Raw genomic sequence first — 27,648 nt, 5'->3', positions numbered from 1 at the left:
ACATTTCACATGTCGGATCAAGGTCTGCCCCTCAACATATTCAAAGATTAATTTAATCAGTTTGATGTAATACCCATACTGGCAACAGGAAGTGACACAATTGGGCTGTTTCTTTATTGCCAAGTAGTTCGTTATTTTACCGTTACACAGATAGTCACTGTAACTCTTCAATAAAACTCATGATTTGCATCAAATCTGGCATAGTTAGGGTCTTGCCCTCTATGTATTTAAATGTGTATTATATGTTTTTGCTAATGAGCATCCTACCGCAAGAAAGCATCACTAACATCTAATGTCCTTTTCTCATTTTACATGACAAATAACAGGCCTTGGAGGATCAACATACTTTCTCTGCTCTGCTGCAGCACACAGCATGGGTTGCTTACACACAATTATTCCAACACTCCCATGGTTGCAAGTCTTGCGACACACCCCAGCATGCACCAGGGTGCAAGGGCCCTTTATTGCTGCTTGCATTTCTAGTTGTTTTTATTTTCAGAATTTGCTGTGTGCCATGTTGGCCTTTGTTGGCCTTTGTGCCATAGTTTGGATACCCCTGGTGTACAGGAACAATGTAATGCTTATTTGTCTTAAGTTATTGCATGCCTGCCTGACCCCAACTGTGCAACCGTGGAGTTGTTTAGTGGGTACAAATGTGCTATTAGATTATCCAGATAGCCAACAGACCCAAAACAGAGCAGCCTAACAGGACTGTCTCTTATTAACCTTTAACATGATTAAGATGAAACTTGTTAAATTATGGCCTCATCCAAATCATGAAAAATGACATATTCGGACTTAAAGGTGCTGGTGTCATGCAAGGCAGAGTAAATCATGATTTAATTTGCTCAGGTTTGGAGATTTGTGCCTCAATCCGTGTTTCTGGTATAACGGTCAGATCATCATGACTCTTCATGCAGCAGAATGCATCTCTAATGAAAACCACAGATTCCCTCCTTTCTCGTCTATGTTGTCAGTGTAACAGAACAATGTCAAGGACATTTTTCTCAAAATGCTGTTAAATTAAAGCAAAAACAGCTGAATAGTTTAGAGTGAGTAGGAATGTATTCTTTTTAAAACTTGGGTAAACAAGCACATGCCTTGTTTGTTTACCACTGCACTCATCCACTCAATGGTTTGTCTGCTTATGTTGTTTGTGCATTGCACTTTTTTTTTTTGCAGGGATTTACGGTATGTGATTTTTGAGAGCCAAGAGTCTCAGGAGCCTTTAAAAGAGAAATCCAGTGTTCTCTCATGCACCTGGCCACTCAGGAGAAGTCAGACTTTTAGATTTACAGTTAGGTAGAATGGTTTTCTCCTTGTTGAGCTGAAGCAGAATATTTTAATGCTGTTTATCTTGTCCTCCATAGATGTATAGTCCTACCGGGGGGGGGGGGGGGGGGATTTACACCTACATGCTTGTGAAAGCAATCGTCAGAAAGCACTGTGTTTTCATAGGTACTAAACACTATTTCTTTGGAATTACAGGTGGATTTATAGTAAAATTTGGCACAAATATCCACTTTTATATTCAAGGAAGAACTGTTTAGAATTTAGTGGGCCAAGGTCAGGGCCACCGTGATCTCTTGCATTTTCTCCCCATGGCCCAATATTTCATAGAGCAGGAACCTCTGGTGTTGAAAATGAAGCCGGAAATGCTGGTTAAAGCCATGGCCAGGAAGCAGTATGTTTCCAGACGTAACAAACATTCTTTTCAGGAATTCCAGGTGGACAAATGGTCAAATGTGGCACAAGTGTCTTCTTTTACTCAAAAAACCAGCGTTCAAATTTGGTGCGTCAAAAGGCAGATGCTTGTCATTGTGCAATAATTCAGTGGTGGACTCAGGATGTTTGAGGGTCAGGGGCAAAATGATAGAAAGGGCACCTGTTGTGTGCTGTGGGGCACCAGTGTTCAAAAATTTGTCAAACATTTGTAAAAAGACGAGAAATTAGGAACCATTAAACCATTGATTTAACAAGGAAGGATGTAAATGAAAATGAATTTAGTAACAAGAAGCTTATAGCACTTTGTTGCATTTTCTCCACTGTTGTACATGTGGTTTTATCCACTGAGAGGATACTCTCCTCACTTGAAGACAACCCTGGAGGTTATTTCATCACTTATTGTTTGGTAGAGAGACAGCATGGATCACAATTTAGCTAACATTTTCTATTTAAACAAAGCAGAGACAATTTATCATATATACAGTACATATTCACTTATAGGTTCTAAGCCTTTTATTTCCATCTCAAGAGCAATTTGTATAATTTTTTCTATGAGGGCTCTTTGTCAAATTTTGTACACAAATTTCACCTGAGGAAAGGGCACTTTAGTCAAATGTTTGACCACTTGGAGAGCACAAAGCCAAGTTTTGTCTACAAAAAGGTCACCAAAGAGGGCAATTTTTCCAATTTTGTCTACAAAGAGGGCACTTAAAAGGGCACTTTGTCAAATGTTTGTTTAGTTAGACAGCATTAAGTAGAGTTTTGTCCACTTAGAGAACACAAAACCGAGTGTTTTTATCCATTAGGGGGAACCAAAAAGTCCCATTCTGTCTATTTAAAAGGCACCAATCAGGGCTCAAGTTTTGTACAATTAGAGGACAATATATCCCAAATTTTGCCCAAGAAGAAGGCCCTTTACAGGGCTTACTGTCAAATGTTTGTCCACTTAAACAGCACAAAGCCACGTTTTGTCCACTTAGGGAGCATCAAGTCAAGTTTTGTCCACAAATAGAGCACCAAAGATGGCAATATGTCCAAGTTTGTCCCCAAAGAGGACATCAAACAGGTCACTTTGTCCAATTTTGTCCATTTAGAGGGCACCAAAGTGTTTGTCCAGTTTGTCCAGTTTGTCCAATTCTGACCCTAAAAGGGGCCCATAGAGGATTTGTTTGGTCAAAAGTTTGTCCACATAAAGGGCACCAGGAGGGCAAATTGTCCAATTTTGTCCAAACAGCAGGCACCAATGAGGGCTCTATGTCAAATTACAGTTATTGGGCAATAAGCTAATAATAAGAGGGAACCAGGGAGGCAATTTGTCAAATTTTGTACATTTAGAGACCAATATGCCAAATTTTGCCCAAAGAGAGGGCACTTCAGAGGGAAACTTAGACAGCACAAAGCCATTTTTTCCATTTAGAGGGCACCAAAGAGGTCAATTTTTTCAACAAAGAGGGCACTTGAAAGGACTCTTTATCAAATTTTGTACATTTACATGGCAAGATGCCAGATTTTGCCCAATGAGAGGGCACTCCAGAGGGCAATTTGTCAAATGAGTGTCCACTTTAACAGCACAAAGCCATGTTTTTCCCATTTAGACTGGACCAAAGAGGGCAATTTGTCCAATTTTTTCAACAAAACAAGATTCAAAGAGGGCAATTTGTCTCATTTTGCCCATAAAGAGGTGACCAAAGAGGGCTATTTGTCCAATTTTGTCCCCAAAGTGTGCACCAATGATGGCTCTTTGTCAAATTATATACAATTAGTGGGCAATAAGCCAAATTTTGCCCAAAGAGATGGCGCTTAAGAAAGCAATTTTGTCCACAAAGAGGGTACCTAGAGGGCTCTTTATCAAATTTTGTATGTTTACAGGGCCATACGCCAGATTTTACCCAAAGAGGGCACCTAAGAGTGCACTTTGTCAAATGTTTGTCCATGTAGAGAACACAAAGCCAAGTATTTTTTTCATTTAGAGGGCACCAAAGAGGGCAAGACAACAATGAGTGAGGTCGCTGAGACTATGTAAATCAGTCTTACTATGATACAGTCTCACACAAATGTCAATGAGGAGTAAACCATCCGCCTTACTGTGACTCCCTAATGTCTGTTTTCTTTTTGTTTTATTCCATTCTTGTGGGCATGATATCACAGGAAAGGCTTGAAGGGAATGTGTTTAAATTTAGAGCAAATGTAAACTTGGACTGAAGGCTGAGCTAGTTTGATTTGCTCTCATTGACACGTTTATCCTATTATCTTGAAAGGGAAATGTCATCAATGCCTGTGGAACTTTTATTACATTTGGTGTATTTTTTTTCTTTATCTGTCCAAGAGATCACCCTGTGATTGACTGGTGACCAGCTCAGGGTTCACTCCGCCTCTCTCGCCCGGTGACAGCTGGGATTGGCTCAGCACCCTCATGACCCCACACAGGATAAGCAGTGTAGATTTAAAAAATTGATGTCCAAAGGTTTTGCCTTTTAATTCTGCAGTTGTTCAATGGTTGAGCTGAAAATCCCTTTCCATGCAGAGTAACAGGAAGGAGAAAACTGTCCTCTTTTGTCACTGTATATGATGTGGTACAACCTCCCCTGTCTAATTAAGTCTCACTCCTGACTTTCATTTGTTTTTAGGAACATTGCCCTCAAATATTTTTATTTACAAATACAAAGCCTTTGCCCCAGCTTCAGTTACATTGTCATACATTGAGAAACAATAATGGATGCAAACTGAGCATGAGTAGTTGGCAGAAGCATTCGACCGCTAAGGCCGTAATTCTTGTCAAATCCTTGACAAATCTTTTATCGTCATTGTTTTCATAAAAACAAAGGGTCAAATGATTTACAATGTCACAGAATTGGATTTAGTGACGATCCCACAGAGAATTATTACACGACTTCTACAGTTTTTCTCCACTCCATTTAGCCTTTTAGTATCTTTCAGCACCACATTTTGGTTTTTCCACTTCATAACTCAGCTGTTTTTTGGCTTTTCTAATTAAGCATGCCTCGAACAGAATAAGGTTCATCTTTTCAGAAAAAAAAAAAATAATTATGCCAACTTCCCTGCTCTCCATAATGTACAAAATTTTGGAGATGCTAGAAATAGAGCTGGGAAATTAGGAGGTTTCGTTTTCAGGTAAAATTCTTGCGTCCCGCGTTAAAAACAACAACAACAACAACAACAACAACAACAAAAAAAAACAGATGCCACACACTGTGCACTTGTTTTTTCCATAGTTTAGGTCGTGTGGTAAACGTAGCACACCTTCCCTTCCTTTAAACAGTGTTTGCTCTGCCCTCCCAACAAAATAGCTCTCACTTTAATTTAAGTGAGGAGCAGAGGTAGCTGTGACATTCTGGTTGTTTTAAAAAGATAGAAACTTTGGTTTTATATTTGTTGAGTTTGAGGAAGTTGTGTAAACCAGGATTTAATCTCCTGTAAACACTGACAGAGGGAGGAAGGTGGAGATAGGATTGATGGAAAGATAGAGTTGGGTGTCGTCTGCATAGTGGTGAAAGTTGATGTTTAATATAAAGAAGATAGACAATGGATAGAAGGGGGCCCAGTACAGAGCTTTGGGGAACACCAGTACAGACTGGAAATGGTGTGATTTGAATGATTTGAGTTGTATGAACTGAATGCGACCAGAGTATGCAGACCAGGTAACATTATTGAGGCATGACTGGACTGACAGCGGTTAGATAGAGTGTGAAAACCAGGATTTGATTCCCTGTAAACAATGACAGATGGAGGAGGGAGGATATAGGATTGATGGATAGGTAGAGCTGGATGTCATCTGCATAGCGATGAAAGTTGATGTTTAATATATAGAAGATATGACCAAGAGGAAGTAGATAGATAATGAATAGTAGAGGGCCCAGTACAGAACCCTTAGAATGCCAGTAGAGACTGGAAAGGGAGTTGAATGATTTGAGACCAACACGCTTTCACTACAGTAGCTTAGTCAGTGATAGAGCCCACAGGCTCTGAGATATTTTTGACAGATTAAATAACCTCCTTGTTAGTTATTGTGTGCAAAATGAAAAAGGTCTATGCATCTGTCTGTGTGAGGGTGCTGGAGGCTCCTCCTCCTCATTCTAGTCTGTCAAAATCACGGACAGCCTGGAGCGTAGCTGGCCCAGTGTTTTAAAGCATGCCCCATGTATCTGGTGGCCTGTGGCCCTTTCCTGCATGTCTCACCCCACTCTCTCGTCCCTGATTCCAACTCTGTCCACTGTCCTTCTTCAAAAAAATCTGTCAGTTACAGAGAATTTTTAGGAATATTAATAAGTAATAAGAAGGTAATTGTGATTTTAGCCCAGAATCATCACATTATTGTTATCCCTGGGCCTAGAATAGTCATTTCTGTTGACTAGGATTATCCAACCAGGGGTTTCAGTGCAGTTTGCTGTAAATTTTTGACTTTATAATGTTTTAAATTTATGCCATTGAAAACTTGACATTGTTCATTTTATAATGTCAAAATGTACCACTTATTAAACTTGGAAATTTCACATTTTTTCTTGTAAATATGCTACTTTATAACCTCAAAAATTTCTTTCTTTTTTTTTTAAATCAGGGGATTGTCTTTTATTTAATTTTGTCAACCTCAGAGCAGACAGGGCCCTGGGCCCCCCTGAGATCTTTGGTGCCCCCCCCAGGGGACCCAGGTTGGGCACTTCTACTTAAATCAATATTGAAATTTCATCTAATCAAACTGACTTTATGTTGTGTCTGAAGCTTGTTTTTCTTCCCGTAAAGTTTCCATCATCAAGTACTGACAGAGGATCTCCTAAAGCATCTTTAAACATTCTTGTACTTTAATGTATTTAGCTTTTGCTTCTTGTACAAATTATAAACTGTATATATCAGCCATAATGAAGCCTGTTTACATGGACGTGCTTGTTAATGTTCTCGTGTCGTTCCGCAGCTGAGATGGAGGACGATCAGGCAGACGTGATGCAGAAAGAGGTCTGCATAACAGAGCAGATTCAGTTCTACTTTGAGACCGACAGCCTGACCTTCAGAGGTGAAATTGACTGTGTGAACTGCAGCAGGTAAGAGTGTCCACTCCCTCTCTGCCACACGCTCACAGACTAGAAGTGATCCGTTTGCATCCGTGACACACAAATAAAATCCCCAGAGGCGGCATTAAAAGCAGGGGCTGTAAAAACTCACATGCCATAAAGATGAAGTCAAGTCACTAGCGTGGACCACCGTCTTGGCATGTTCGTGTGTGTCACTGTGCACCCGCCATTTTAAAGGCCCCCTCGTGCCGGCTAATGGAGTGCCTGCCTGCATGCCGCGGCGCGTTCCTACACATTAGCTGCGCACACGTTTCTTTTTAATGACCACCATAAAAAAGCAGAGAAAATCATTTGTGCACCAGCGACATGTGGGCTTCGGTAAAGGTCTTGGAGGTGGGGGTGGCACAGTGGATTTAAGTCCCCTTAGGAGTTTAAGCAGTTAGGAGGCAGTGCTTTTCATTGTGTTGAAGATTTCTTAGTCACGTATGAGGAGTAATCAAATCTTCATCCTCTAGTGAAATGTTCCTTAATGAAATACTATCCTCCATTTTTTGTGGGCTCAATAAGTTTCCTTTGTCTCTCGTGTGTCCTCTCCTCTCCAGGATGTACCATGCGGAAAAGCTCCCAAAGACCAACCTGGTTTTTATCATCGCTGATGGAAAAGACACCTGCAAATCCTGTGACAACAAGCTGTTAATACAGGACGAACAGCAGTGTATCCTCTCAGCTAACACAGCTTTTATCTGGCATAGACAATGACAGTTTGATTAAGTGAGCAGATGTTCATGACTTGTGTGTTTTTACAAGATAACTGGGATAATAGTTTGTTTTGACATGTTGCTATTAGCAGAAATTTCCACAAGTGAAAGAAAACATGCAATAAATAACCAAATATCTCTCTGTAACTTTTGAAAAGGGTTTTTTTTCCATCACCCATGATAGTCAAAACTTTATTCTTTGGCTTTTAATCTATCTTGATCCCAAATCAGTAACAAAAAGTCATTATTCCCGCACTTACTGACATAAGAATCTTGCGCTGGAGTTCTTTGTGTCTGGAAAACAGATGGAAGTGTGGGGTAAGTCTGTTGAACAGAATACAAACAAATCTATGAAGTTCTCTGAAATACAGGGCTGTGGTCAATTACAGATTAAGCCTCTTGGAAAAACACAATCCTGGAAAAAGACTACCATGTCGTTGAAGTATTGAGCAATCTGCGTGAAATTCCAGAGACAAGTTGCTTAAAGATGTAATGGTCCCTTTATAATTCTACTCAAAGTGCGGGGTCTGGATAGTAATACAATACATCCCGTTGATGTTCTGCTTTAATCATAACTGCTATGGGGTAATCAAAGATACAAGTGTCTACTGAAAAATGACCGTTTGTTGCTGCTGTCAAGGCTCCCTCAGAAACTGTCATATCCCTGACTCTTCTCCTCCAGCTGACGGTCCCGATCCCTGTGAGCTGGCCCAGAATCCTCGGTACAGGAAAGGGCCTTCAGTCTGCTTTGACAACACAGAGAATGTAAGAACAACAGGAACTGAATTGTGTTGTGTGTGAAGGTGATCTGCGTCGGGTTTATAATATGGGCACCCCACTAAACAGCCAGGCCTTTTCTGCCTTAATTGCCCCATAAGACGTAAAGAGATTTGCAGGAAATCCAGCTTCATTTAGAAAGCTTTTTAAATGAACCATGACTCCAAACTTGCATTTTTGGGGTTTCACTGCTTTGGATTGTTTAAGTTTATCATCCAGAAAATATAGGCCTGCTAACAGCTTAGTGCTACAAAAATCTGTTTTTCTCATCCTAAGAGAGTTGATAAAGATCATCAGAATGCATTCTTTTGTTTTCCTTAAGTAAAGACGGATAACAAAATCCCCCATATCTATTAGATACTGACATTATGACACAGTGTGCAGTTTACAGAGCATTTAGAGAGTGTTCAAGCACCTTTTTCAATTTTGTTATGTTACGCCCTAATGCTAAAGTTGAAATTTTCTTTTTTTTTTTAAATCTACACTCAGTACCCATCATGACAAATTAAAAACAAAATTTAAAGACTTTTTGCAAAGTAGTTTAAAATAAAGAGCTGAAATATCACATTGACTAAGTATTCAGACCCTTTGCAAAAAAACTTGAAATCTAGCTCAGGTTCCTTCCATTTTTCCGGATCTTTGCTGAGATGTTTCTACACCTCGATCAGAGTCCCCCTGTGGTAAATTAAATTGACTGGACATGATTTGGAAAGCCACAACTCTCTGTAGAAGGCCTCACAGCTGACAATGCATATCAGAGCAAAAATCCAAGCCATGAGGTCACAGAAGCATGGTACAGATTTAGGGAAGGCTACAAAATAATTCTGCTGCACTGAAGGTTCCCAAGAGCACAGTGACATCCATAATACGTAAATGGAAGACATTTGGCACAACCAGGACTCTTCCAAGAGCTGGTCGTCTGGCCTAACGACTCAGACCTGTATTCATTTCATCTTTACAAGTCTTCCAGGGATGGCTGCCAAGATAAATCCCCACAGCATGATGCTGCTACCACCATGCTTCACTGTCAGGGTGGTGTGTTGGTATTAGGCATGAACAGCCCTTTTTGAGTCCAGATAAATTCTCTATTGGATTGAGGTATGGGCTTTGACTGGGCCACTCCAGAAAATTCACCTTGTTGTCTTTAAACCTTGTGTGTAGCTTTTTTCTGAATGCTTCAGTCCATTGTCTTGCTGGAAAATAAATCTTCTCCCAAGCTGTAGTTCTCTAGCAGACTTAATGCGATTGTCCACCAGGATTGCTGCATTCATTTGACCCTCTATCTTTACAAGCCTTCCAGGGCCAGCTGCCGAGAAGAATCCCCACAGCATGATGCCACCACCCCCATGCTTCACGGTGGGGATGGTGTGTTTGTGGTGATGTGTAGTGTTTAGTGTCCACCAGACATAGAGTTTTGCCTGATGGTCAGAAAGCACCTCATCAGACCAAAGAACTTTCTTCCACTTGACCATGGAGTCTGCCTCATGCCTTTTGGCAAACTCTAATTAAATGAGTTTTCTTCAACAGCGGCTTTCTTTGCCACTCACCCATACAGCTTTAACTAGTGAAGACCCATGGCAACAGTTGTCTGCAGAGTCTCTCCCATCTCAGCTGCTGAAGCTTGTAACTCCAGTAGTCATAGGTGTCTTGGTGGTCTCTCTTGACTCATCTCCTTGCACTAGATCAAGGCAGATTTACACATGCGCAATATTCCTTCCATTTCTTGAAAATGGATTTAGCTGAACTCTGAGGGGTGTTTAGTACTTTTCAATAACATTTTCTTTGAGTTGCTTGGAGTGTTCTTTTGTCATCATGGTGTAATGGTAGCCAGGAATACTGATTAACCAGTGACTGGACCCTCCTGACACAAGTGTCTTTATACCACAATGACTTGAGACACATTCACTGCACTCAGGTGATCCCTATTTCACTAATTGTGAGACAACTAGCACCGGTTGTGCGGACCTCTGTTGAATTAGGTCACTCACTTTAAAGGGGGTTGAATATTTATGCAGTCGCTATTTTAACATGCATATTTTTATTTAATTGGCATTACTTTGTGGAAATCTGTTTTTACTTTGACATTAAAGAGGGGTTTTTAAGCAAAAAAGTCAAATTATATTCATCATGATGCACTGTAGAATATCTTCTTTTCTCTGTGTTCCTCATAGGACATAACCTGATCTGTTCTCACAGTGGTAAATAAGAGGTAACAAGTGCAACACAGAGAGATCAGTAAAAATATGTGGAATTTTAGCCAGTCTTAAAATAAAGTTAATGCTTCAGCCTCATTGGCCCGGAGCCCGCCCAACAATTTTGAGCTTTGCTCCCAAAATGGAAATGATACATCAGTGAGGAAATCCTACCCATGGCACCTTTCCATCACTAATATCTTTACACGGTGCATGTCACTGCTTTTTTGTTTCCCTGCAATGCTTCAAAAGGTTTATGTGCACAGATTTCCCACGCAAAGCCAAACACTGTGTTGCTAATCATCTTTGAATAACTAAGCTAAACAAACAGTTTTATGAGCTGCTCTGACTCTCTGCGTGTGAAACTTCTGTACTTGAATGCTCTGTTTGTTTTTACTCTATAGTCTTTTTCCAGTGTCAGACTTTGTCGGTCTTATGAATGAAATCTTACGCCTGCACAAACACACATGAATGCACTCTTACTCTGACACTTTAAAATGCATCCTTCTTTTACTACTGCTTTCTAACCCAATTTTCCCTCTTTTCTGCTCTTATTTACATTCTAAGGTCTTGCTAACTTTCTGGATGTTTTGCTGCATGATTCTCTCTCTCTGTTTTCTCTGTTTCCTGCTCTGTGATTGGCTGTTGATGGTTAGGATGAGGTCATGTGCAGAAGGAGCGCAGGCTCCCCATTGGCTTCCTCTCTGCTCATGTTACTGCTGCCACTGTTCATGTGCTGTCTCGGGTCAGTTTCATAATGCTCACTCTTTCTCTTTCATTTGCATTTAATCATCATCTCATACTTCTTCTCACCATATATCCTCCCCTGTTTTTACATCTCCAACCATGGCTGCTTCCCCTCTTCTTTGTCTTTTTCTGTTGTTTTCTTGCCCTCGTCATCTGCAACTGTCACTCTGTATGTCCTACCACCATCTGTTTCCACCTTCCCTAAACTTACCTTTCCATCTCACTCTGTCTCTCACCAACATTTTCTCCATTTCTTGTGACTTTGATCTTCAAGCCATGCTCTTTGTATCTGTCTTCATCAATCACTTTCTGTCCAAACCAACAGACTCCAGTGTTTTCTCTGCTGACATCCGATTACTGGGATAGCCAGACGCCTCCTAAAACAGGAACAGGAACTCCCTCTCTCTAGTCTATCAGAGCATTTCCACAGCCGGTGCTCCAGTCCAGCAGCGGCGTGTCCCTGAATCGCCACTCCAATACGCTTTGTTCAAGATATGCTGCAGGTCTATTTTCAGCACTGGCCGCTGCAAAACCGCATCAATTCTCATCGATCAGAAAAGTCCAAACAGGAAGTTCCAAGCGTAGAATATCCGGTTGCACGGAGTCTCAATCGTAAATTATCACTATACCAACATTACATCTCATCTTTGCAGCGAGAGCAAAGGACCACAAAGAAGTCAGTTGGTCACAGAGCTACAACGGCGCCCTTGATGAGGGAAAGTTAACTTTTGAGGATATTTAGCCAAAGAATTTTACATAAACCCACAGATCCTTTAAGCAAGCATTAACCTTTTAACTTGCTAATGTATTCACCCAATGATGGAAGCAATAATATCATGGACTGAAACCGAAAGAGATGATAAATTAACCCTAAAAGGTAAAATCATCTGCAGTTGACATACTATTCCTGTGTGAACTCACAGTTCTCCCATGATCTCTGCACACTGATCAGGGCTGCACGCCGCGGCACAGCGCTCTAGACACGCTTCCAGTGGGCAAGGTCGCTCGCCTCTGGTCGGAGCAAACCCGCAGCGCTTCGGCGTGCAGCGCAGTTGTCCTATGTGGAAATTGCGGGTTAGGGTTGCAGTTGAGTAGGCTTTTGAATTATCGCAAAGTCCAAGTAAACTTTTCCAAACTTTTCCATTTTGGTTCCTGCCTCTTCTAGTGTTGCCATGTTTGTAGTTTACATCCCATATATCAGATAGTTGTATACACTCCGAGCTCTCTGATGTGCCCCCTAGAGGTATTCATCAGTAACACGAGTCATGCATAGTCAGTTTATTTCCTATTATGCTAATGACACAGCCACAAACACAAACAGCAAGTATTTCTCCAGCCTAACTCCACTAGCTAATATAGTTAGCCTAACATGCTAATAGTTTCATGCTATGTCACAAAGATGAGCCTCTTTCTTACCTGTTTACACCAATGTATTGTTGCTAAGTTATGATTGGACAAAAGCTTTGAGGTGAAGTCAACTGAAGAGTAATTCATGTGTTGTATTTCATAAGGAGGAGGACCCTGACTGTGGAGGGGCGTCCGGACTGAGTCCCTCACTCTGGCTGATGGTGGCCCTCCAGCTGGTGCTGCTCTGGGTTTTGTCCGGCTCCAGACACCCCGCCATCCCATCATGACCTTTCGAACATCTTGATCCCACCCTCACTCTCCTCCCCTCGGTTATCTCCAAAAATGGCAACCAGCTCGCCAACCAAAATGACGAACGCCTGATGAGAGGCGATTGTAATGAACAATCAAACACCTGTGAGCCCTACATCCTGTGCGGTCTGTTTTTGATACCCCCTTTCAAAGTGATTTTGCAAATGTACAAGCCTCTGAAGAAATGGATATTGAAAGATATTGGCTTGAAGGACCTATACCTATCCTTCAACAAGACACTGGTCCCTGCCAACAACGATTAGAGGAATCCAGTGATTGGCTGACGTGGAAATGTTAATGACGACTGAAGTGAGACTGCCTTATAGAGTCAGATGGATTTGAATCATGATGGGGAGGACTTTACAGTTATCGAAGATGCTGGGCAGTTTTCTTCACCACTGCCAGATTAAGCGCCACCCTTTGCAAGGGAACACTTTTATTTGAGTTGATTTGCAGTGGGCATAGTTTAGATATTTGTTGTTTCTGTGGTTGAGAATTCAGCTAAGATTGCAGTAACAAATGCCAAATTCTTGCACCACAAGCTCCTTCTTTTGCCTCTGTTGGGTTGCTGATGAAAGTGTGGTTTGAGTTCACCATGTTAGACCACACCACCAAGAACATTTTTACTAAATCTCAGAGGATTCTCAAGATGCGGCATCTTTGTTTTCGCCACATGTGGATACAATATGGAGATCATGTTCATCTGCCACAGAGCGCCTGCTTCTAAGAGTACGGTTTTCCATTTCTAAGCTGATCGTCCAACCATGAGCCACAATCGAGTGAGTGGTCAACGATCTGGATTTCCTACCTTGTTGTTGGATTGCTCCAATGAGAACTTTGCTGCCATAGTGCACATCAACCAATCCAGGTGAGCCTGGCTGGTGTCCTATGCATGCTCGCTGGACAATTCTCTAGTGCCATGTGGACTTTGTGACTCAGCAAACTTTTAGCTTTTTAGACAGTGGCCGCAGAGCGAAACAGTGTAGTATTTGCGTTACTACTTACTATTTATTTAAATGAGGATGGCATGCTACTGTTTTTTTGTTGCCACCATAACAGGAAATGAAATGGGGCTTTGAAAACACATTAGTCATTCATGTCAGAAAAGCAGCAACATTTAGGACATCTGTATTAACCACTGTCACTGTGTTAATTCTATGTTTTTTTGTTATTTATCTTGAAAGTTTAGCTCTCCCTCTTGCAGTGTGGTGTAACATCGCCTATCAGAAATTACTGCAGTCAGTCTGAACTTCTGATCCTACCTTTCATTTTGTGTGCCTTCTTTTTCATTAGTTACATAGCTAAAAGATGCTAACGTGTAGAAATTTACAGCGTTTCTGTAGATTGTTTTATTTTAACGGTGTCATCATGTTTGCCTGAGTGCACGGCAGAAAATTGTCTTACCAACCTGATTCTGTAAAGCTGGCTTCACACTAGACAATTTTAGGCCCGATTTTGGCCCGGTTCCCTCCTCTTATGATTGGGAGGGCACGACTTTATGATTATGTGATGTCAGTATTATTATTTTATCCAGTCAGAGCCTTTCCAGTCTTGAATATTAAATATCAACCAGTTCATTATACAGTGCAGCCTGTGAATCGGCCAAAAATTGGTAAAACTTGACGTTTAATTGTTAAAACCTCACTTCCTTTTAATTTTCCCCCTGACCATTTTTTGTTTGTCTGGACAGGATACATGTGTGTACTGATTTTCAAGTATGTAGTTCATATCTACTCAAGGGATTGCAAATTCAGAGCATTAGGGGGCGCTGTGTTTCAGCATTTTGAAGCCCACAAAGTAGCATTTTGCAGAAAAATAAATATCATAATATTTTTTCAGTTTCAATTGGGTCCTTGCATCCTCAAGGGTGAAGAGGTCATAAAAATTAGTGATATTATGATTCCAGGCATGTTTTTTTTTTTTTTAACTATAGCCAATGAGAGCCAGCAGACTGGGTAGCGTTGACAGTGGGATTTTGCTTTTTTTTTTTTTTTTCAGCTAGCTGAAAATGTAAGTCATCCTCCATATTTGTTTTTCTCCTGGAGGGGCAGGTGTGTGGTCTCACAGTCTGACAGAATAGTCTAGTACAGTGGTTCTCAACTGGTGGGTCAGGACCCAAAAGTGGGTCACAAAGATCTTTCAAGTGGGTCGCAAAATGTGTGCCAGGGAAAAATGTGGCAAAAAGTCTACTGTATGGAAGCCCTAAGGGGACATATGTACATACGTGTATTCTATAGGTTTTCCTATGATAATAAGTAAACTTCACTGTTTGTCTCAAGATTTCAATTCATTTTTATCTTTTTCTCTGGATAAAAAGCAGGTTTTTCCAAGAATTTGATGAAATTCCTTGTGAAATTACCAAATTTTCAAGCTGTCTTAGGAAGATTGGGTAAAATGAAATTCATGCATGCATTTCCTTCTGTAATGAAGCTCTTTTATTACAGTGATAAATCTTTGGTTGATTATGTTTTGTTCCATTTAGGGACCCTAACCCTAACCCTAACCCTAACGGCCAAATTCTTTGTTTTATAAATTTGAGTGGTTGAAATTTTTCAAAAATTTGGGGTGCGATTTCTCTTAAAAGAGGCTGGACCAGTTGAGAACCACTGGTCTGGTCAAAACTGGTTGAAATCGTCCTTATGTTTGTTCTCCCAGTTTTTTAAACATCAGCTAAGTTTTGAAAATCGTCTAGTATGTTGCCAGCTCACAACTCTGCCAAAAATGAGAAAACGACATCTTCCATGAATACACTTTTAAAGATGAAAATGTTCAGTCCATGCAGAATATGCAATATATAGACAAAGATGTGTGTTTTTTTTATTTATGTATTTATACACCTCTTAAGATTGAAACTACTGCTTGATTTGAAGGGTAAATACAAACAGAAATTTATGTGACGTGACTGTTGCTGCACTTGAGTTTGTGAAGAAGAAAGAAGCTAATTTTGATTTTAATAATGTGTGTTGGTTTTGGGAAAGACTTGACAATCAAGGGTTAAACGGATTCATATGCTGTACAGTACCTCATTAGTTCATAAAGAGGGTAAAAAACAGATTTATGTCACTAGATATTTTAAAAACAAGCTGGTTTAATGGTTAATAGCATCACCAAATTTCCCTCCAGTTTACTCCAAAATAGTTTCTGTGTCAACTGTTGAAATGTGTTTTAGGTGACACTTTACTGACACTAAACCTAAACCAGGGATTGCATCTTTTTTTATGTGTGCATAATGGTAAAACACTGACACATGTTTGCAGAAAGCTTTCTTTATACTGTCGGGAAGAGAAAACCACTTTAAAAAAGCATCATAATTTCTGTGCGTCACAACACCACTGCCATCTATTTCTCACTCTTTTTTTAAAAGTCCCATCATTCTGGAGTCAAATTTTCTGAAGTCAGGGGGATTTAAGGTGCACTATTAACTCTCAATGTTTTAATGATCTATATCAGTCCGTAAAATGTGGTGAAACTAACACTGATATTTATGCTCCACATTTACTAACTCAAGAATATTAAGTGCCATATAGGACTCTCGTATTCTCTCGTGGAGAAACCTATTATCATAATATAACATTTATGCAATTTATCAAAGCAAGATGTAAGTCTCTTAAATGGTTTCTCTGTGCTGCATGGTAGTGGCTGACTAATTTAAAAGAAAAAAGCATATCCTGTGTGCTCCGGCTTTAGTGTGTAATGTTGGGAAGCATAATGTTCAGGCATTTGTTCATGATATGATATGATATGATCAGCTATAACTGCCTTTCTCTTGAGGGGACAGCAGCCTGAGTCAGCAAGAGAGAGTGAACCTGGTTTGCCAGCGTGATGTTTGAATGCTCTAGTCGGTCTGTCTGATTGGTCCAGCCCATGTAGGATTATCAATTATGTAAGGATCATACCAGTGAATCAGCAAGATTTAGTGTGCTTATAACAAATTAGAAATGTAAGACAAAAAAACATGATGTTCTTGTTTGCCTTTTACTCTAGTGCCACTATGAGGCTGGCATTTGCAATTTTAGGAGAATGTCCATAAAGTTACCGTTAGCAAAAACTCTCCAATAAATATATCATAACCCTGTTGTTATATAATATATGGTGTTTTAACTAATTATAGCACAACCATCCAGTCAAATTTGTCCAACAATTTGGAATTTGAAAAACCTTAATATCCCATAAACTTCAGCATTACTTTACAATTCCTACAAAAATTTAATAAGTTAAAATAAAATGTTAGCTAAAAACTATATTAGGATGACAAGAAAGTAAACCATTCTCATTGTCATTGTAGCTCAAATGTAAGCTGCTTCATGTGTTCCCTTAAATAAGGGAAAGTTAGCTAGCATGCTACATTAAACTTAATTTGTTTAGCAATAGTAGTATTAACTTTAAGCACAAACATGTTCATTATTTGCATATACCTATACAAAATTTATATCTCTCCAGTCATAAACTGTACAGTTTATGTCCTGAAATTTTGGCTAACAGGACAAACTAGGATGCAGGTTAGCAGTGTGATTAATATATGCTTCCAAATAGTTGATTAATTTGATTTAAAACTAATGACGCTAGCATTCTTGGCGCGAAATGTTAGCAAACAGGCTAATGTAGGCTGAAAAAAATTGTCAACAACAGCTACCCAGCAAAAGCAGGTTAGAATGTAATTAGCATTTAGCATATAGCTGCGAAAACTAACTATCTTGACTGTTTTTTTGTGTCTGGTAAAAAGCTAACAGGCTCAACTAGGATAAAGAAAAACAACATTAGCTGCTCAGCAATAGCAGGTTAGCATTAGCGTTACAATTAAACTTAAATGTGTCGACTTTCATCTCTCAAATTTTCAACTTTGTTTTCTGTTTAATGAAGGTCATGTTAGCTAAAATAAAAATTTTTTTTAGCTTAGCAATAGCAGGTTAACTTTCCCATATAGGTCAGATTTGTCAATTGATTAGATACAAACCCATAAAAAAACCATGGCTCTTCCATCTCTGACTGGACTAGTCTTGTATTAGAAGTTACATCTAATAGGCTAAAGCATGATGAAGAAAACTGCTAATATTACTTGCTAAGCAACAGCAAGTTAAGTTTGTCTAAGTTTAATTATAAAATTATACAGAAATGACTGGATATCAATAATTAGCTTAACAGTTTAAAAAAAAAAAAAGTTAAGTCAATTACGACCAGCAGTTTTGGCCATAAACCAAGAATGATTTTCTAAGAAGCTTTACTTGCAAAAACACTGGTATGGTCCTTTAAGTCACTGTAGGCATACATCATAGAGATGTGAAACAAAGGGAATATGCACCTTCTTTAATGCTGCAGCTGGATTATTTATTAACAGAATCCATTGGAAAAAAATTAAGGTGGGCTTCATACTTATCCAGATGTTCCATCCTTTTCCAAAGTGCTAAACTCAGATGCTGTCACCTCAGGAACAATATACTCTCGATGTGATATGAAGTGTTTTTGATTATGTTGGTGCTCTCTGTATGGATCGTGTGGGTTGGCCTCTTTTTTTTTTCTGGAATCTTGAGGATTGCCTAATATGTTTTTCTTGTGTCTGCTACCTTGCTGCCAGTCTTAGGCAGATGATTGGTGGGCCTGTCAGTCAACCTTGCTCTGCCTTAGATTTCAAGGCAGGCTTTCGATGGAGGCGTCCACCATGTCAACCCTCACCAAACTCTGCTTTGGGATGGTCTTAGTGGGCCTCTCTGTCAGTCTCCCTCGATTGTGCTTTAGTGGAATTTGATTCTCCAGAATCAGTCATGTAAAAATTTGTACAAAACTGATGTTGTTCTCAACAAAAAGAAAAAAGAATATTTATAATCCTGGAGAGGAATAACGTGTTTATTCATGTGCAAATAAGGTATATTCAGAATAAAAGTTTATGATTATTATCTGTTGCATTTCATTCAGTTGTGGCTGCATAATGTCATTTTGTTTCCTTAGTGGACCAGATTTCTGTTACTAGCTTCTGTCACATTGCCAACACTCATTTCCCATCCAAATGTGTGTGAGAATGAGAAGGAAGCACCCTGAGTCTGCTCTCCCAGTGTCTAGCCAAGATCAGAAACTGATGTTGAGCCAAAGTCAACAATGTCCAGGAAAGAAACGGCGCAGGCGTGGGTCCAGCCACATCTCTCTACAACATTGAATTTGGCTCAAGGACGTGTCCATTAACAGCGACCCGTAATGTTCTCTGGTCATAAATTCACAGTAAATCCCGTTTTCCCCATTGCATGTTGATCAAATGGTAAATGACTTTCTCGTTAGTGTGGTCGGCTTCACACTTAAACCTGAAACCAGCTGTGCTCAAGCCCAGATTCTTGGAGTCAGTATTCCTCACTACCCCCAAAGGCAAACTATGGGCTCATTTTACTCTTTATTGTGGACATTAAAAACATACTCTAATTCTGTATGGAATTCTGCATGTTCCTAACATGAACATCTGACAGACTGTTTCATATATCCAGTGAATAGGATATATTTCACATCATCTGGGAAAACTCTCATGGGAAGGGCAAGACTTTTTAGAAAAATTCTTTGAAGGCAATTTGACGAACTAACAATCATAACAGGAAAATAATGGCGACAAGACAAAACTAGAAAAGCCATTAGCTCTATAGTAAGAATCCTTTAAAAAGTCATGGTTGCCTTGATAATTTTGTTGAGAGTCAAGAGGCACAGTCCGTATGTACGGCAAAAGCCACGTACACGGGTACAAGTATGATATCAAGAAAAGTCTCGTCTCCTCTTCTGTCCACACAAACTGCGCCATGTTGTCTCAGAATGAACTGGACATGTGACACCATACGTCCCGTCCTGTGACTTGTAAATGCAGAAAGTGTTTCCATTGCACTTTTGTGATATATCTGAAAAAGCTCATGAAAAACTTTTTTTTTTTTTGCAGTATTTGAAAGGTTTTTTTGAAATTCCGATGTTTCCATTATCAGTTTTTTATTGCGCTATTTAGATTTTGCACATTTCTAAGGATAATGGAAACGCAGCATTACTCTGATATCCACTTGACAGTCACAGTGTCACTTTGTGACCATTTAACAGTCACAGAATGACTCTGAAGACTGCTCAACAAGGCTCTCTGTGGTGAAATGCCTCACCTCATATGCACATTTACACTAATCAGCTATCTCAAATGATCTTATGTAGCTCATGTTCACATGCCCACATCCTTACATGTTTCATATGATTCTGTCTTGTCAGTATTCATGCAAACGTTGCACATCTTGCAACCATTTTATTAATGCACAAGGACAAGGACTCTGATTTTTATTCTAATTCTGATCATCATAAAACAATTCATGGTTTATCAATGAGAACCTTCAACACTTTGAGCGCTATCTGAATTTGGAATCTGACTAATTTGCACTTTTTAACTCACTTTAATTTCAGCTCATCCACCAATTCGTAACCATAACATTGCCACTTTCCTGTTCATGCCTTTTACAATCTTAAAAGTGTGTTTCCAGTGACAGCGCCATGTATTTTGGAGTTTTTCTCCAGACATTTCCTTTCCAAAAGTGTTATTCCTTGTCTGCCACGGATGAGTTGCGATGTCAACAGCACTTGGTGGATTTCCTGCCTCAGTCTCTGGATTTTGCGTCTGCCAGCAAACTTGACCAGTTTACACTGAGAGGTCACTCCTGTTGTGTTTTTGATTGTTATCCCAAGCCTTCAGGCTTGTGTCCCTCTGTCACTGATTGATATCTGGCCTGACGTCCAGTAAGTAAACAGCCTCTGGAGTAAATCTGAAAAGTTTTCTATGCAAGTAATTAAGTCTGCAAACATTAACAGTCCTCTCACTGCACTGTAAATTTGTTTTTACAGAAGATCCTTTACAGGGAGTGCAACCATGGTGTCCCATGTTTTCTGAGCACCTGAGTTAACTCTTAAAATGAAATCAAATCTTATAATCCTTCATAAGGAGAGGTCACCACTTCATCTATATGCACAACTCTCGCAAGTAGTTTTCCTTTCTATTCCCTGGAAGTGATACTAAATGATGACCAGATTTGGACTACTAAGGAGCACATCGCCCCACACAAAAACTGTTACAACCAACTACAGCTGAGAAAATGTTGTCTTTGCACGCATGCGTTCAGTAGCCACATGCTTGTTGGGAAGAAAGAACAACTTTGAGGGATGTGGTCGGAAAAATATAGCATTCACAACTTCAACAGGCAACAGAGTACAGTGAGGATTAGACCGCCATGGCATTGTTGTGGCTTTTGTTTTTCTCCATGTCTCCTGTCTTTAAGCTCCTCTATATCATTTTAAGCCTGCACTCTGACTTTGTGCTCAGGAGAAACATCTGCAACCACCCACATCCCAAAAGAAGTTCATACCCCTTCATTTAAATTTCAAACACCTCATAAAGGCATTTGTTTGGCTCAGGCCCAAAACCCAATCACAACTGCTATAATGGACATCTTGTGATACTTATAAGGCACAAGGGGATATCATTTCAAGGAAGTTAAGATTGATATGTTTAGTAAATGTTGCCCTTACCTCAGAAAGCCTCATTTCATTTTACCTTTGTACTTTAGTGTTTGCATGTTCTCCCCTTGACTGGGTTTCCTCCAGGTGCAGCATGTTCTTCTGGAACTTTCCCTAAGGTGTAAATGTGGGGAAAAAAATGTTGTCTGTCGCCATGTGGCAACTCTTTGACTGGGTGTCTTAGTGATTGCACCCACTCCCCCTTTTCTCCTGTCCTTTATCGGCCACATCATTCAGGCCATGCTGCTTTTAAGGTTTTATTATTAGCCATACTGTCATGAACATTCAAGGTAGAGTTACCACAAGCTACATAAGTGTGAAACAACCATATATGGTCATACAACGGACATGAGTTTGTATATTATCAACCCAATTCCAAAAAGTTGGGGTGCTGTGTACAATGTAAATAAAAACAGATAATAAAATAGAGACATTTTATCATTTCATGTAAATATTGGCTCATTTTGAATTTGATGGCAGCAACAGATCTTAAAAAAGTAGGGACAGGGCCATGGCAAACAGTCTAGCATCCCTTCTTCTCTAAACAGTCTGGAAACATCTAGAACAGTGTTCCTCAACCCTTCTCAACCAAAGAGCCAAAATGTTCAAAATTTCCTTTGCAAGAGGCGCAATCCAAGTGGTGAAAAGTGGCTAAAAAGCGTTAAAGTGGCAATACAATCAAATTTAAGGTGGCAAAAAGGGCCGAAATAGACATTAAATGGCTAATGCTGGGTAAAAAGTGGCAAAATGGAAAGAAAAAGTGGCAAATAGGGCAGAAAGTGTCCAAAATTGGGTGAGAAATTATGATAAGGTAAGTTACGGGTGGAAAGAATTGTCAGAAAACAGGAAAAAATTAGTGAAAAGTGACTAGAATGAGCCAAAAAGTAGCAAAAAGTTAAGAAAAACTAGCAAAATGTGGCATTTAATGGCAAAAGGCAGCTTAAATGGGTGAAAAGTGTCAGGAAATGGCAAAAAGAGAAAAAAATCAAATAAAAAGGTGGGCAAAAAGCATCAAAAACTGAATACAAGTGGCAGAAGTGCGGAAAAGTGACTTGCAATAGATAGTTTCTAAAGTCAAAGTTTTTCTTTTTTTACGGCTTTCTGGGGGAAACATTTTTCAAATTAAGATATGAAGAGCCACAGATCATCACAAAGGAGCCACATGTGATGAAGAGCCACACGTTGAGTAACACTGATCTAGAAGAAACCAGCGGCTGGAGTTTTTGGAGAGCAAAGTTGTCCCATTCTTGTCTTATGTAGGATTCTACCTGCTCCTCCTGGGCATTCTTTGATCCTCTTTCATTTTATGATGCTCCAAATGTTTTCTGTAGGTGAAAGGTCTGGACTGTGGGCAGACCAGTTCAGCACCCGTACTCTTCTATTGTGAAGCCATGCTGTTGTGATGGATGTGGTATGTGGTTTAGCATTGTCTTGCTGAAATATGTGAGACCTTCCCTGAAAGAAACGTTGCCTCTAAAGCATACTCTTCAGCATTGATGTGTAGGCACCAATGCAACCCCATGCCATCAGTGACGCAGGCTTTTGAACCGGGCACTGATAACAAGCTGGATGGTCCTCTTTAGTCTGCAGGACACGGCCCCCATGGTTTCAAAAAATGACTTTCAGATTTTGATTAATCTGACCACAGAACAGTTTTCCATTTCACCTTAGTTCATTTTAAATGAGCTTTGGTTCAGAGAAGACAATTGATGATTCTGATTTCCAGTAAAGAATCCTGCCTTTTTTAAATGCAGGGCTGCCTGAGAGCCTGAATATCATCTGTTCTCTGAGTCCTTTAATGATATTATTGACTGGAGATGGTGGGATATTCAAAGTCCTCGCAATTTTACGTTGAGGACACATCTCTGAAATTGCGTTATAAAAATAATAACACAGTTTAATCACATGAGTAAGTTTGACCACAATATGCTCCAGTAGTCCTCTAGCATGGATGTTTATGTGCCTGGGTGTGAAGAGGTGTCAGACACAACTAGCAGTGATGAATGAGGAGACAGACGCAGGTCTGTTTAATGGCAATTTTCTTTTTAAAAGCTGGTGAATGTTAGTTAAGATAAATCCAAAAATGTGGGTACATACTGCAGTGATGTGTCTTTACACCGAAGCACGAGTCTTAAGTTCAACCTTCGGGCAAAGCACGTCTTTGCTAATGTTAGCAAAGATGCTAACAACAACATGGGATCAAGCCATGGTCATACCATCTCTTCAGCTGCTCAGATAAATGCTGAAAAGTGCTCCAAAACTTTGAGAAAGTCCTGTTTGTTAACAATATTAATCCAGTGTAGAAATCCGCAAAGTTGAAGTTAACTTTACGAGCTGAAGACGGAAAATATGATGCGTTTAGGTAACCTCAGTAAATTAGAAGACCATATTCTATATGTTGTGATGTGTTCAATTGTCACATAAAAATGGGAATATGTAGTTTTTGACAGTAAACTTCAATAAATACAGAGTGAATATGTGTTTATATTTGAGGGATATAAAATAGATGTGACAGACTGAATCATAGCTTTTTAACTCAAGCTCCATTCAGCTAAGACCACTTGTGGTTCAAATATTTGCCTTTATTTTGTCTTTCCACCAAACTATAGAAATTATTGATAGTGGTATTGATAAGGACTTAGATCAGCACTTTCAATGTGCTGTTCATAGAATTAAATGAATTAAAGTAAAAGACTTGACAATAACAACCTTTAAAAAACTAAAAACATAAAATATACTTAAACTACTGAAAGAAATGTTGTGATTAATCATGATTAATCACAGTGTAGTGATGTGATTAACCAGATTAATTTTTTTAATTGAGTAACAGCACTACTTTATTTTATTCTTAAATGGTGTCCCAACTTTTTTGGAATTGGGTCGTATATTAGCGACTTTGTGTTAAGATAGACAAGGTTAATTCACAATCTCAGGTGTCAGTACCTACCACTGCTGTACCCACCAAGTGTCCCAGCAACATACCTGATTGGTTGAGCTGTGAATTTTGATGGCACCACGTATGTCACTAAGCACTAGATCAGCCAATAGAAATCTTCCAGAAAAACTGTTGCAGTGGATGGTTTCAACCTGTAGAAGACTGCATGTTTGTGAAATCTCAAAAGCGTAATCTCAGCTTTGATTTTTAGGGATGTTTGTTGCGACTACGTGCTCATGCAAAAGGTCAGCGAGGTCACTGTATTAAAAAAAGATGACTTCACAAGTCTTTGAGATATTAAGTTACATGTAAAGTGGACTAAGATTTGGATAAAGAAACAATTATAAATGGGTAGATTACCAGAAATAAAAGCAAAATAGTGTCATAGTTTCCATGTAAATGTGCACCAGGAAGGAGGCATCAGTGTGTACATTACACAATTGAATTCAGACTAGCTTTAGTGTGTTAAAATAACAGCACAATGATGCACTTCCTCTGGAAATTAGCAAAAGTAATTATTTATATAGTCTTGTGTAACTTGTACAACATGAAAGCTTGGAAAAAAGCTTTAAACAATTGACTCAGGAAAGACAAAGCATTTCACTATCTTTCCAAAATAGCTTGGATCCAAATTCCTTCACCTGCTGCCCAGTCTCTGCACCAGTCTGGATCCCTGTTGGGAGTTCTGTTACTTTGTGACTCATCTGCTGCTCATTTATGCACTCACTTTGTTGTAATTGCTGCAGTCTGGTAGCTTTGGTTTTTCATGTTCCTCCCATGTTTTTTGGCCGCAGAGAAAGTGGGGCTTAAGTGGAGGCTGTATTGGAAAAAAAATATCCAGGGCAGATGTGGGACGTACTCTCTCACTGGGCCGAGCAGTGACCAGTACCGGAGGTTTGATGTGGTTTTTGAATCATCATCATCACCCACGGTTTTGTATCAGCTGTCCTTGACTGGAAAAATGAGTGGTCCTTATCTCGCTGGAAGGGGGGGAACGAGGGAGGAGAGAAAACACAGCAGCTCCTGGAGAGATCTGCAGACAGATCAGATGTGGAAAAGAAACAAGCTGTCAAAACTTTGTCTTTAAAAGATGGTGCCCCGACAAAGAGGGGGGAAAGAGGTCATTCTTGAAAATGATGGAGAGGGTCCTCTGCACAAGAGACAAACTAGTTCAGCTGATTCAAACAAACCTAAAGCTTCCTAATAAATCTTTGTAACAGTTTTGGTTTGACCACAAATTTTACTCTATTAGTCACTCAACTTTTACAGCCTTAAATTGCCAAAAAGTCTATGAAACTTTATTAAAACATGCTTGTTTTGTCTTCTCTCTTGATTTGTCATGTTTTATACTCTCTGAAGTTTCATATTGTTCTAGTTTATGTCAGTACATCTGGCTAAGTCATTCACTTGAGTCTTGGCAGCTGTCCTGGGATCTACAGACACATCTCTCACTAGTTTTCTTTCCACACTCATTGAAATCTTTCTCTTCATAACTCTGCCAGGGTTGCTCTGTTCTGTGCTGCTCTATATTGTTAATGGCATGAATAAAATTGATGCACGGCTACACTGAAAAAAAAAGATTTTATAAAATTTTGAGTAAATTGTAACTAAATTACATCAAATTAAATGTCATTCAATAATTATAACTAAAACCAACATTAACATACTTTGCATTAACTCATTTAAAACAATCCAAGTAAACGCTCTGTGATCAGATGGGTTTGCTCTTTCTCTGAAAAGGGGCGGGGCACAGATGTGATAGCAATAAAGTTTCAGTAATTATGTAGAAGTCATACTTGAGATTATTATGAGACAAAGAAAGTAGAAATACACTTATTTTACACCAACATCCCCATGCACAGCCCAGGTTGTAAGGTGCCGGTCGGCAGCAGGTCCATAATGTCAAATATATTTATTTTACTTTTTTTTCAATCTTTATTTAACCAGGAGAAAAATTGAGATTAAAAATCCCCTTTTCAGAAGTGTCTTGGCCAAGGTAGGCAGCAGCACAGTCAAATAAGACAGTTACAGATGACAGTGATCTTACAAGACACACAGTGGTGTGGTTAGTGTGATGACCACTCAACAAGAAGGTTGTGTGTTTGCTCCACATTCAGGGAAGATCAATCAAGTATTTTACCTTGAAGTAATGTAATAAAAATACACTGAAAATTTACATGTAATTTAATCACTTAAAGTCTAGGTGTTTGGTATAATTTTTTTTTTCGTGTAGTCGAGAGATGTGCAAAAACGTCTTCTCTGCCAGGACAATTGGAATTGTGGTCTAGTTCTGATGAAACTGCTGCTTTCCTACAGCGACATCTGAGCCATAGAGCCAGCAAACACAGCGGTAACTGTGAGGACACTCACTCATGCTGCTCATTGAGCCAGGTGAGGCAGTAATTCGACTCACCTGCAGAGTCAGGTGTGTGGCTGATTAGCTTCGTTGATGACCAGGTGTGGGAAGCCTTGAGCTCCAGCTCTCTTTGCTGACTCATTATCTCACCCTCAGAGATACTGAGAACATCTCTCTGGGTTTTCTTGTGTGTGTATTTTCATAAGTATTTCTGAAACTTCCTGTACGAATTCTTAGTTTTCTGGTCACTGAAAGATCATTGTGTATCAGTGCTGAAGGTTTTAACGCAGCCATTTTTGGTTTCCTTTTTCAAGCAGTGGTTTAATTTCTTCATTATATTTAGAACCAGTGCTTCAGAGTTACTACATACCAACATACAGCTGTTGTCTTTCCCCTCTCCCTATTGATCTCTTGTGGTTTTAGTGGTTATTCTTTTAGGATAACTTTAAGAACCCCTGCTTTTGTGTCCTAACTCCCCTCGTCCTGACAGTAACAATTGACAAACTCATGCTGAAGCGGACCAGGAGAAGTGCAAAAACATCTTTTCTGTCATGAAAAAGTTTCAGTGTTGCTCCCTGCCCTTGTTTTAATAAAGAAATGTCGTCTAGTTCTGACAAAACTGCCGCTGTGGCTACATCTGAGCTAATCACTCCACTAACAGCCCAAATCTGATAAAATTGCTTTACTAGAGCTAAATCCGATCAGTGCTAATCAACACACTGGAGTTAGTATTGCAAACTGATTCAACTCCAACTAATGCCCACCCATAGCTACTGCCTCATCAACACTGATTGGTCCGAACAATGATTTGTTCAGCACAAATGTTGTGGATTGTTGCTTTTCAAGACCAATTTAAGTGGGGTACACACATAAGGATTTTCTAAATCTTGAGAAATTTTTTATCTGTTAAACACCCCACACATGAAGATAAAAAATCAGGCATTCAACAGTTTCGGTCGTACTGTGTGTG

The 27,648-nt window shown here is 39.5% G+C and overlaps 1 protein-coding gene across 2 annotated transcripts in view; it reads left to right on the top strand.

Annotated features, from left to right (window-relative positions):
* The window catches only part of LOC121505378 (voltage-dependent calcium channel subunit alpha-2/delta-1-like), a 167,712-nt gene extending 148,945 nt beyond the window's left edge, over nucleotides 1–18,767 (top strand). For both annotated transcript variants that reach the window (XM_041780651.1, XM_041780650.1), the window contains 4 exons: nucleotides 6,653–6,779; nucleotides 7,352–7,464; nucleotides 8,190–8,272; nucleotides 12,735–18,767. In XM_041780651.1, the coding sequence (XP_041636585.1) occupies nucleotides 6,653–6,779; nucleotides 7,352–7,464; nucleotides 8,190–8,272; nucleotides 12,735–12,857 (446 nt within the window). In that variant the 3' untranslated portion in view covers nucleotides 12,858–18,767. The remainder of the gene's footprint in view (nucleotides 1–6,652; nucleotides 6,780–7,351; nucleotides 7,465–8,189; nucleotides 8,273–12,734) is intronic.
* The last annotated feature ends 8,881 nt before the right edge of the window (nucleotides 18,768–27,648 follow it).

The sequence above is a fragment of the Cheilinus undulatus genome, linkage group 23 (genome assembly GCF_018320785.1).
Source record: "Cheilinus undulatus linkage group 23, ASM1832078v1, whole genome shotgun sequence".
Taxonomy (NCBI): domain Eukaryota; kingdom Metazoa; phylum Chordata; class Actinopteri; order Labriformes; family Labridae; genus Cheilinus; species Cheilinus undulatus.
This window is presented reverse-complemented; position numbering and strand designations above follow the sequence as displayed.